Genomic DNA, 12,069 nt, shown 5'->3' on the forward strand with positions numbered 1-12,069 from the left:
GGGCAATCAGAAATAAAACGAAAACAACAAATGGGGGGAATAAGCCCTCGCGCTCGTCCCGACTCAAGCGCAAGGGAGCAAGTCTCGACATCATGAACAAAAAGACAAAAACATGAAAAGCAACACGCCATGCATATGATTAAGCACACTCAAGCAAAACACCCACAACCAACAACGGTCACGAGTTCTTTTTTGGAAAAGCATTCATCGCCTCAACGGCCTGCGGCCAAAGCCTCTTCCACAGACTTACTCGGTCTGGGGAGCGGCAGCCAGAACCTCGGGAGTGGCCTCGTCAGAGTACTTCTTGAAGTTCTCGTTGAAGAGCTTGCCGAGTTTGTTGACCTCGTCGGAGAAGGAGGTGGTCGCAGTCCAGCTGTTCTTGGGGTTGAGAAGCTCATCGGGAACGCCGGGGCAGGACTTGGGCACAGGCAGGTTGAAGACGTCGTAGGTCTCGTACTCGGCCTTGGCGAGCTCACCAGAGTGGATGGCGTCGAGGATGGCACGAGTGTACTTGAGAGGGCAACGCTTGCCGCCCGTGGTGGCACCGGCACCCACCCAGCCGGTGTTCAGGAGCCAAGCATTAGCCTTGTGCTCCTTGATCTTCTCAGCCAGCATGGAAGCGTAGCGCATGGGGTGCAGAGCCAAGAAGGGCTGGGCGAAGCAGGAAGAGAAGGTGGCTTGAGGTTCCGTCACACCGTCCTCGGTGCCGGCCATCTTGGAGGTGTAGCCGGAGATGAAGTGGAACATGGTTTGCTCCGGGGTGAGCTTGGAGATGGGGGGGAGGACACCACGGGCATCGCAGGTAAGGAGAATGATGTTGGTGGGGTGGTTGTCGCTCTTGCAGGGCAGCTTGGCATTTTCAATGTACTCGATGGGGTAGGCGCAGCGGGTGTTCTCAGTCAAGGAAGAGTCATCGTAGTCGACCACACGAGTGATTGGGTCAAAGACGACGTTCTCCAGAACTGAGCCGTAGCGGATGGCGTTGAAAATATCGGGCTCCTTCTCGGCAGAGAGGCCAATGCACTTGGCGTAGCATCCACCCTCGATGTTGAAGACACCAGTGTCGGTCCAGCAGTGCTCGTCGTCACCGATCAGCTTGCGCTTGGGGTCGGCAGAGAGAGTGGTCTTGCCAGTACCCGAGAGACCGAAGAAGACGGTGACATCGCCATTCTCGCCCTCGTTGGCGGACGAGTGAAGGGTGAGGACATTGTGCTTCACGGGCATCTCGTAGAAGAGGACAGTGAAGACACCCTTCTTCATCTCACCGGCATACTCGGTGCCGAGGATGATCATCTCCTTTTCGGCAAAGTTGATCGCCACGGAGGTGGCAGAGGTCATACCCTCGGTGAAGCGGTTGGCGGGGAAAGAACCGGCGTTGTAGATGACATAGTCGGGGTGGAAGTGCTCGAGCTCCTCACGGCTCGGGCGGATCAGCATGTTGCGCATGAACAGAGCATGGTAGGCGCGGGCGCAGACCACACGAACGCTGATACGGTAGCGCTCGTCCCAGCCAGCATAACCATCAATGACATAGATGCGATTGCGGGTGTTGAGGTAGTCAACCGCACGCTCACGGTTGATGCGCCAGACCTACAAAAGAGGCAAAGCGTGGTTAGTTCGCATGTTCCATGACGTCATTCACATGAAGACCTCGGCAGAGTTTCGGCCCCGCGGGGGCAAAAGTAGGACGATCGACCAAACTTGGCAGAAGAGGAAAGAGGGGTAGCAGTGTCATTGCAAAGGGTATGAAGGGAAGACCTCCAGCAACAATGGTATCATCAATTGTCAGGCTCCGACAAAGAGGCCATCAAAAGAGAAGCAATTGAACGGCACAAGAATGCCAGGAAAAGCTTGACTTCCACGGGTGCATATGCAAGGGTTTCCTTCCCCAGGTGGGGGTCCCAGGAGGCGTCTGCAAGGGCGGTGCCGCCACGACGAAGCAGACCCAGGCAGACGTGAAAATCGAATGGATAGAGGGACAATTCATCGAACATGAGGGGAGAATGGGGGAAATTGTCATCAGTCACTTACATCAGGAGACATGGGCTTGTTGACAGGCCCCCACCAGACATCGTTCTCTGAGGACTCCTCCTTGACAATACGCTTGTCGGAGGGGGAGCGACCTGTCTTTGCGCCGGAGTAGGCACTCAAGGCGCCGCTGGATGTGATAGCTGTACCAGTCTCGTAGACAAGAGCGTCCTCGTAGAGAGCAGGAACAGAGGGGTTGGCAATCTAATCAGGTAGACAAAAATCATCATCAGTTAGTGAGTTGCTCCTGTACCAGACCGCGGCGCTGGGGGACCATGTCGAGTCTCAAGCGCAAGGATCGGACGAGGTCTGCCTTACAATTGCGACTCGGTCATAGTCAATGTGTGCCGTCTCGTGCAGCTCCTCCTCCAGTTCGGTGTGGCTCTTGCCCGGCCTGATGATAAAAGTGATGTGGGTTAGCCATGATGTCCGGGACGACGAGGCACGGCAACGTCTTCGGGTCTTGGTGCCTGCAACAGGAAGAGAGAGATGTATGAAGAACATACTGGACACCACCAGGGTGCAGCGCGGTGCGATTCACAGATGTGGCAACCATGTTTCTGAGTGAGGTAGAATGATAATTATTATTGCGTTGTTTCGCAATCTGTTGTTGAATGAAATCTGCAGCCAAAGGACCTGGGGAAGCCGGGCGACCTGGGGGTATATAATTCTTTCCAGCAGGAGCCATGGTCGTGATGGAATGCAAGAGATTATCGTGTGTGAGTGAATTATTTTGAATTTCCTGTCTTTCTTTTTTTTGGCTTGTGCTGATACTCCACAACTGCACGGGTGATGTCGGGGGAAGAGGAAACCAGGAGGGAGAGCAGACAAGAAAAAGAAGGGCCGAGCTGAAGCGAGCGGGTACCGATGGAGGACGATGAGGATTCGAGGAGGACGCCGCGGATCAAGCCGCGGATGGCCAGTACCGGGCCTCGATTTACTTTGGTTGTGACCAGCGTCAGGTGGGCCCAAAAAAAAAACCGGGGCAGAGCTGCGTCCAGGTGTTCCACGTTGTTTGGTCCGACTTGTCCCGATCCGGTACGTAGGACGGTAGTGAGGGAAGTTGCCAGCACGAATTCAACTCGGAACGGCCGGGTCCCAAGGCTGTCAGGCAAGGGAGACCTCTGCGGATGAAGAGTCAGGTACCCAGCATCGTAGAATGCCAGCCCGTAATTGGACTGCCTGATAGCAAGTTTCACGCCGTGCAGGAAAGGTTCGACACAAAAAAGACGCATGCATCAGATGCATTCTGGACTGCGCGATAAGTGTATGAATCCCCCACACCTCGAGCAAGGTATGTCAAAAAACCGCGCATTCTTGCGATCTTCTATGAGCCATATACTGATCATTTCCTCCGTTTACATGGCAGATTCCATGCACATCTCTCACTCTCGACTGGGTGGTATGCGCCGAACCCAGGCTCCCAGGATCATCGGCACAACTACTCAGTATGGTTCTCGGATCATCATCAGGAGAGGATGTACTGCATGTGCTTCTGATAGACGTGTACGATTACTGCCCACTCCATCAGGCTATTCAAGGTTGTAATTCTTGATCGATGCCGCCCAGTCGCCGCGGGGGGGGGCGCGCCATCTGAATGACGTGCCATGACTTCACCAGTGTATCGTGAAAGCTCGTTTGACCGGGGGTCCAGTGGCAGAGGCCCGACAGACATGACCTTGCTCCGAAATGGGCAGTATCATAGGTTGAGCTGGATCATGGTTAGGTAATTTGGAGACATCCGACCTCCAGAACCATTCTTAGCTCCAATACCAGTCTCCCGTCCAGCTCCATTGAAACTGGAACCCACCGGGCCTAGTGCAAGCCACCGCAAGGGTGGAAATCGCGGGGGAGATTATGTCAGCCGTCGATCCGCCTACTTAGTACTCTGGGTGCCGCCGTCGAGTCTCGATTGTTCTTGTCCCATTTGGGACGTCCCCAGGAAATCCTGGCTTGTCCAATCATGTCTAGCAAATGGGAAGAACAACACCCACTGACCTCTTTTTGGATGAGCTTTAGAGCCATGCGTCCTATTTTCTCTCTATCGGGCGCTGTCTGACAAAAAGAATGTCACCCCATCTGACCAGTCCCGGTGCGTCTGGAATCATCTATCAGTAATTGACCGCCCAATTCCAATCAGCGTGAAAAACTCGGACTGGTGGTCGGCTTCTCCGCTACTCCAATAACGGCGTTTACCTCAGCCGAGGATGATGCCCCGGCGACATCGATCACGGCGACCTCACCCAATGACCGTCTCTGTATCGTCAATGACCCCACTCTGACATTCTTCTCTGCATGACGATTGGGCAGAAGAGACAGTCACTGGAGACCCAGACGTCCATCCGGGCCTCGTCACGGCGGTTGGTTCACGTCCCGCTTGCGGTTCGGCTGGTGATTCACGAGAACCAGACGGTCCCGGGGCGCCAGTCTAATGAGAGATCCCATTGCCAGAGTCCGTTCAAGGGGGGCTCCCCCGTTCCGACCGGCGTGACCCACATTTCCGCCTGCTCGGAGCTGAACATCCACACATCGTCTTCATACGTCCGCCGTGCATCTCACGTGTTATATCGGTCTCACAGGGTTGCTGGACGCCGACGGTGGTTCTGGGCCAGGACCCAATCGCACAGACGCACAAAGGCAACAAATGGGACTCTTCGGGCAAAAGAGACGAACCAACTTATCTGACGGGAGTTCTTGTACATTCATTCCACTTTTGGAGTCACGCTGCAGGAACCGAGAAGAACAAAAGAAGCGGTCTACCCGAGTCCACCTGACAATCTAGAACAAAAGACTCTTGATACATGATTACTCAAGGCACAGGAGATATCTGGATCTTGGGTTTTCATGTAGGACAACAAAACATATTCGTCATGTGGTACCTTTTGTGCGCGATAATGTGGTATTTTCGGCATACAATTCATGGCGCTCGCCACGGCACGGCTTCCTCATTCTAGATCAATTGTGCCCACGCAATCAGTCGGGTAGCCATCCGCATGATGTGGCTGTGAAGTCGAGAGTCGAATCACCGCCAGTGGAAAGATAAGTGAGATAGAGTCATCCACTACTATTTGTTCACGGGTTTCCTGTTCCATAGTGGTGACTGGTCCAATAATTGTTCCCTAGGGCTGTACACTTTTCCGGGGTTTAGCGGCGGATCCCGGTCCGGCGACAGGGGCAAACTGGCCCTCGGAAGTTAACCTCGGGCGGCCATTTGGGGGGAGTTGTATGAACAGGGATCAGCCGAATCCCTGTGACTTGGACAACCTCATTCCGCAGTCTGTATGGAAATGCCTATCTGCTGCGTCCGATTCGAGGCGATATACTTGCAAGTCGTTCTTATCTCTTCTCTTGAGAGTTTGGTTTTTTTTTTTTTGCCTCCGTGCAACATGAAAAAAAAAACAACAGGTACAAGAGGTGGGCCTTGATTTCATCATCCTGGAATTTTCCATGCATTCAAGAATGATCGCCATTCACTTCCACCACAACTCGCAACGTTTTGTATGCGCGATTTCTTTCTCGGGCCTCACCATCTCAATGAGTAATTTCCGACATCTATTTCGGCTGAGGAAAAGCGTAAACTTGAGATCTTGCTGATTTATTCATTAATGATTTCCTTTTTTTACATCCCGGGGAATTTTCTGCGCAAGCGCGTGACGTGTGTCGAACCCCTTCACCCCCAGTTTTGGTGTGGTTCTCGTCGTCCGGGGCCTGGACTTGAATCTATTAATATTCCTTCGACCATTAGAGGTCACGACGCCCGTTTATCGACCAAGATACAAGTCTGGAGCTGAGTCCAGCTTGAGATCGATGCAGTCAATCAAATTCGGGATGGAGAAGAACTCCCCCCCTGTCTCTCCGCATCACGAGTCGAGTGGAGAAGCTAGACAGCGCCGAGGCCCAAATCCATACATCGACAGCTAATTTGATTGATCACACAGACCCCGAAAAAGAGAATACTGATTGGTAGCACGGAAAGGTAGGTCTCTCATTGTTGAGACTTGATATATTTTCATTCCCAAGTAAATGCTGTCTGGAATTTGGTGCTTTTTGTAGCTTCTAACAAATCTCGGGAAGCCAGACTCTCCAACCACGCAGCTCGTAGATTCGTAGATTTCATTCCCTGGGCTTCTTCCATAAGCCGGACACAAATCCATGCTCTGACTATATATATAAATGAATGGTACTACGTTATTATATTCAATATTGAGCTCACCTCAGATCAAGACCTCCCTTTCCATATCGACATGTAGAGAACTTCCCCCCTGAGCCCCTCAATGCTAGCCCGAATTACATACTCCTCCCGCACCATCGCTATTCTCCGTCGGCCACCCGATACACTAAACCACACGAGTGACAACAAACCACTCCATCCCTTACCAATCAAGTCCCATCCCAAGCGTCCAATCTCAACATCCTCCTCCTAAATCACCCGTTAAATATGGCCCCGGGCTGTGCAGGAGACCAGACGGCCCTCGAGCCAAGAGCCGATCACAAGTATTCCACACTCGCAACATATCCGATTCAATCACCTCTCCCCTATCCAACCAGCATTCTCGATTCTGAAACGGCCTGGATCCAAGCGTGGAACTTGCAGGAAACTTACTCCACGGACCACGAGCCACGAGGGAGAGGGCTGAAGACACCCGAGGCCTAAACGTCGCGCAGAAAGGTCCCGGTCAATAGGGATGATCGTGCTGGTGGGTTCCCTATTTCTCCCGAGACCGCGGGACTCACGGACAGGAGCTGGAGATCGTTTTGTGTGGACGTCATGTGGGCTACTTTTTTTTTTTTTTTCTTTTTCTTTTTCTCTTGGTATCCTGCCCTATCTGGGGTTCCGATATGCGCTTCTAGAGGGTCAAGGTCGGCTCGGTTCGTGAGACTTTTCAATCCGGTTTTCGGCTTTAAAAAAGGTGGAAAGAAAAAGTAGTAGAAGAAAAGGGAGAAAAGAAAAGAAAAAAAAAACCAAGAGAATGAGAGAGACCAGGGAAAGTCTCGCTGGTTAATACCCCGAGTCGTGTACGAGCTATCCAAGCTGACCTGGGAGTTTCGGCTCCTCTCAAGTGCCATTTGCACTCTCTCCGCCTGCAGGAAGTCTAGTTGGAACCTCCATCGCCCAGCCGCGGTGGCTTGGGGTCCATTCTGGGGAAATGATCGCGTGGTGGTGCGGATGCGGGGTTAACCGTGGCCGGGGGGAGCAGCCCCAGGGTGTTCAAAGGCCAAGGCTGTGTCGGTGCAGCTGGGCCTCGTATCTGGTATCTGGTGACCTACAATGCATCTCGATATAGCAAGATTACTACTCTCCTGACAGAATCGTATTGACTGCTTATTCGAAGGAAGGTATTTTTCCACTCGACTGATCATAGAATTCAGTGAGAAAGGTGATCAAGCATGACTTTCTGTGTTCTTATTTGCTCGCCCGGATCCGGGCTTCAAAGTTCAAAATCAAACCGGACTATATTCTGATAAAGTAGTGATGTCTGTTCTGATCTGAAAATACCGTGGTTTAGTATCTTGCGATGGTGGATATTTTCGACTGGTAGAATCATGTCTGGTGTTCCCGCTCTCCTGAGAGCAACATGTCTCCCCCTCGTGATGTGTTTTGAGCACGTGAGTACTAATCCACAAAACGAGGGCTTTTCACAGGAGGCCATCTTTGACACCACTGCAAGGAATATCAACGGCTCGGTCTGGTTGGCACTTCAGAACAATTCTGTTGGAGATGGCCGACGTGGTAGGCCAGGAAGGACGACGAGAGGATGAAGATGGTAAGATTGAAGGGGAGCAAGACCTTAAGATACCTGTTCCTAAGGCATCATGTGACTATGTAGCAAAAAAGAAGATAAATCATAGTGTCAGCAATCTTCCCCCTACATCAGTAACACAAAGATTGTCTGAGAAGAAAACGCTGGAGGCAACCTCACTCACCTGTGAGCTCGCCATTTCACTTCACGCTCGCGTCATCCAGATCAGAAAGATAGAGATATTGAGCTCGTACTGTCAGAGATACGGACTTCACAAGGACAAGCCGAACGTCGGCAGGCCTCTCGCTAAGAAACCCGGACTCCAAGCAACATGACATGTGTGGAGGGATGGAGGATGAATGTCCCGGCCGAATCGCTTTTCCAGCTCCAGACCTTTGTGGAAATCGATGTTGTGTGTCTTCATTCCGACCTCATGTTGCTGATGAGAGTTGAGAAGGTTTGAAAAGTTTTTTTATCCCATCAGCAGAGCGTCTTCGATATACTGCCATCCTCGCGAGAGCAAGAGGGCCTCATACCCGTGTGAGATGCTCGACCCCTAGTACTGTCAGCTGAGCGGATGTTCCAACGATTCGAACCCATCTGCTTCAAGCGTCACAAACACACACAAAAAAAGAGGAATGCCTTCTTTCTGAGACATCGAAGTTTTCCAACGTTTCGGATCGTGGTCTGTCGTGGCAGACCTTTCCAAGACTCGTGAGGTAGGGTAGCAACGCGCACAAGATAGTCCTCCAGAAAAGAGTGTGCGTTTGTTTCATATCCCGAGGATAAGTAGTAGCGCCTAGGTCCATGATTGAAAACTAGCAATTCAAGTAAACAGCTTCAGGTGAGCGAGAAATCGAGTCACTCCTATTGTTTTGTGTTTCGGGGGTGGATCAGGTATTGTTGGTTCATTCGTTGAAGATGTAAAATTTGCGTTCAAAATGTGAGGCTTCACCACCTACATATATATATATATATATATAAATGTCTTGAAACGTTCAAAGGGAAAGAGGGAGGCGAGGATCTTTAGGGCTTCTCGGAAAGATAGCCTACGTGGTAGGTGGCGGAAGAGATTGAAGAGAGCCCAGATGAGGATGGTAAGATTGACGGGGAGCCAGACATGCTCTCTATCCTTATAGAACATGTGGATACATAGCAAACGGCTGTAAACGTAGCCGAAGAGGTAGATCCATGGGAAATGACGACTACTGAAAGGAAGTGGAGTCGTATCACGGTATCTGCCGAGGCCAATGAAGGTAAAACCCTCGTTGGACACACAGGTAGTATCTAAGATTTCCCCACTGCCTACATTAGGTAGCAGAAACATACTGTCAACGATTGTAGGGCCTGTTTGGGCAATTCAAATATCCACGGAAAGCTCCCGCCCTGCTGTGCAATTCATTTTGATGATGGTATAAAGACCACAGATGGGACAGTCAAAGACATGAATAGGAAAATGGACTGGAGATATGAGGCAAAATGAGCCCTCTATAAAGTTGATTCGATTCTTCACTAAACATGCAGTGAGTTGTTCCCTTTCAGCGAATACAAAAACTCAACCACCCGGACATGATGTCAATATAGACTTGATGGAGACTTTTCTTGATATAGTAGAATGTCTTGATCCTTCCCCCCCCCCCCCCCCCCCCCCCCCCCGATACACATTTCAAAATTTTCAGTGACAAGAGTTACAAGCAACCACCTATGAAACAGAGTACAATGCCTAATAAATCGAAGACAAACATCCAAATAACGCTCTAGAATAGTTGAAATCAAAAACAATACTAACCCGCCCCCCCCCCAGAAAGAAAAAAAAACCAAAATAATCACCACAGCACAACCCCATCCTTCACCCCTCCCTCCGTCTGCCACTCAGTCAACTTTTTTTTGACCTGCTCAGCCGCAAATTGCGCATACCCAGGTCCTGGAGGTGGATCATGAGGACCAGGCTTCCGGTCCGGATCACCCGTCACCCAAATTACCGGATCCGCATTGCATCCCTTGGCCGCATCGCGGATCTGTTCGACCTCGGCGATATCGTATCCTCGACCGAAGACGACGGCGCGGGGCACTAGGTTGTAATTCTGGGAGCCCACGCCGGTTTCATCGGGGGAGGTGGGCTTGTGGCCTTGGAGGAGACGGGGGATCTCAGTCAGGGCTGCTTCTGTGCCGGTGCAGAAATGGATCACTGTGAAGATAGGAAGGGTTAGATATGGGGAGGTGAGATGGTTCAATGGGTGGGTGCATGGGGACGGGGATGCAGTCTGGTAGATTTGAAGTAGATATGGGAAGATGGGGCAAGGCGGGACTGCACTGGTACAAGTAATGTCTGGATACCTTCAAATTGGGGAGCTAGAAGATCTGCCACGGGCTTGCCAACCTCGACACGTCTGCCGCAGAGTATCACGGGTAAGGGAGTGGACAGCGATGTCATTTTTTGACGTTGCTGGACTCTAGAGAAGGATCGGAGAGAGAGAGAGAGAGAGAGAGAGGGCGTTTCGTGGTGAGAATGGATCTCTCAAATTTGCGAAGCTTGAAATGGAAAAGGTTCCAGGGAGCGAGGATGAAGTTGGTACACCTGGAGATCGTATTTATAATCAACAACCGTATACTGTTTGCCTCAAAGGATCCCCAAAATTAGTTAGTGTTATTTGCAACTTTCAACCGAGCCTATACCTTAGTTTTTGGCCCCATCCGGTCTCCAAGCGAAGCTGAATGTCAGCTTCAGCACAGACCGAGGCTGATCTGTAGATCTGTCCATTCACGGTCTTGATCAAAGTCATTTTCTGTCCTGAAGCGTTGGGCTGTCCGACTTTCTGATTGGCGCAACTACCCAAGCACGGAAAGTCTGACGTTTGGGCGGACTCTTGAGGGCTCAGCCTCATCTGAGATTTGGAGGTATGAGGACGACTGGACTCCATGTATGCAGAGAGAAATTGACAGGACTGATTTTCCCACCCCCGCGAGAGATGAATGGCTAGCATACATACCTCTTGCTCATCCCAGAACACCCGGTCTCGAGTGTTGAAAGGACTTTGAGAAGCCCCTCATGACTTGCACCCAGCAAACATCTTAGACCGGATCTATTGAGGACCTACTATAGGACTATTGGCATCCGGAACCTCCTGCATATAGTGACATCCTCAGATCGTCTATGCGGAGATTTCAACCAGGGTTATAGTCGGGCAATTTCCAATTTTCTAATTGAGTGACATGCATACTCTCTCTCTCCTCACCCCGTTGATACACAGACTACACCCGTCTATTCCCCTCTTCAACCTCACATAGTTGACTCAGTTCTCCATCCCACTCTGTTCTCTCCGTTCTCTTTTGTTAATTTTCCTCTTTTGGCGTTTGCCCAAGCGGGGGGGCACGAGGAAGGGCGGGGTAAACACACTCACCCTAATTCTTTCCCCCTCCCTCTCTTATTTTTGTATTTTTTCCTCTCTCTCACTTTCTCTCTTTTTCCCCTCATTAATCAAACTACAAATCTTCTCCCTCTAAAGAAGACCCTATCAGATCCTCTTGTAAGTCTTTGTGGAAGAATTTTCATCTCTGTGCTGAGTCCCGCAATTCTTTTCTTTTCTTTTCTTTTTAGAAAATCTTTTTTCGTACCATGAATACTTCAGTTCCACACCCATAACTTACTCATCATGGTAGTCCCGTCTCGACATTCATCAAAAATTCCACCATGTCCGGACACGCTTCTTGCCCCAAGTGCAGTGCCCCGATGACGGGCGGAAGTAAGAGTTGCGGCTCTTGCGGCGCTGTGAGTAGTACCCTCGTAATCCCTCCTGCTCCACTCTGATATAGATCCGGAGAGGGGAGAGGGGTTTCTTTTTTTTTGAGGTTGATTCCACCAAGGTCCTTTTTTATTTTGGCGTTAATTTTTTGGGGAAAATCATTTAGACTTGTCCGGTTTAGGGGATTCGTCTCCTGGTTACAAGGTTGTGCGGGGTTGATAGGAGAGAGAGGGAGATGGCCCGCGTGCGGACGTCGAATATGATGGGTTGGGTGAATGACCCTTTTGAATTACGATGTGATGATGACGGTTGGTAATACCAGATGAGCGAGACAGATCGCCCGGATGAGTCGGGTGGTTTGAGTGTGGACTGCGAATGACAAGTTTCTTTTTCCTACATGCTTAAGAGGTCCCTCGTGCCACTGTCCGCGTAAAAGTTGCACATCGACAAGATAATTCATAACTTGATGGAAAGAACAGGTCCAAGGTGTCCAGCGATGATACGCCGAGACGAAGACACCAAAAAAGAAGATGTTTTGTTCATGAAATGAAACGGAG

The 12,069-nt window shown here is 50.7% G+C and overlaps 4 protein-coding genes across 4 annotated transcripts; 2 read left to right on the forward strand and 2 right to left on the reverse strand.

Annotated features, from left to right (window-relative positions):
* Nucleotides 1–246: 246 nt before the first annotated feature.
* POX_a01092 (Phosphoenolpyruvate carboxykinase (ATP)) lies at nucleotides 247–2,716 on the reverse strand (the record flags this gene model as incomplete). The annotated part of the gene is made up of 4 exons (XM_050110022.1): nucleotides 247–1,590; nucleotides 2,032–2,232; nucleotides 2,347–2,422; nucleotides 2,535–2,716. The coding sequence occupies 4 exons, from the start codon at nucleotides 2,714–2,716 to the stop codon at nucleotides 247–249; spliced, it is 1,803 nt and encodes a 600-aa protein (XP_049973790.1).
* A 3,750-nt stretch (nucleotides 2,717–6,466) lies between these two features.
* Nucleotides 6,467–6,682, forward strand: POX_a01093 (uncharacterized protein; the record flags this gene model as incomplete). Its single annotated transcript, XM_050110023.1, has 1 exon — nucleotides 6,467–6,682. One exon carries the CDS (start codon nucleotides 6,467–6,469, stop codon nucleotides 6,680–6,682), a length of 216 nt encoding a protein of 71 aa, XP_049973791.1.
* A 1,065-nt stretch (nucleotides 6,683–7,747) lies between these two features.
* Nucleotides 7,748–8,104, forward strand: POX_a01094 (uncharacterized protein; the record flags this gene model as incomplete). The annotated part of the gene is made up of 1 exon (XM_050110024.1): nucleotides 7,748–8,104. The coding sequence occupies one exon, from the start codon at nucleotides 7,748–7,750 to the stop codon at nucleotides 8,102–8,104; it is 357 nt and encodes a 118-aa protein (XP_049973792.1).
* Nucleotides 8,105–9,595: 1,491 nt separating this feature from the next.
* On the reverse strand, nucleotides 9,596–10,203 carry POX_a01095 (uncharacterized protein; the record flags this gene model as incomplete). The annotated part of the gene is made up of 2 exons (XM_050110025.1): nucleotides 9,596–9,957; nucleotides 10,107–10,203. 2 exons carry the CDS (start codon nucleotides 10,201–10,203, stop codon nucleotides 9,596–9,598), a joined length of 459 nt encoding a protein of 152 aa, XP_049973793.1.
* Nucleotides 10,204–12,069: the final 1,866 nt, after the last annotated feature.

The sequence above is a fragment of the Penicillium oxalicum genome, chromosome I, assembly GCF_001723175.1.
Source record: "Penicillium oxalicum strain HP7-1 chromosome I, whole genome shotgun sequence".
In the NCBI taxonomy this organism is placed as follows: Eukaryota; Fungi; Ascomycota; class Eurotiomycetes; order Eurotiales; family Aspergillaceae; genus Penicillium; species Penicillium oxalicum.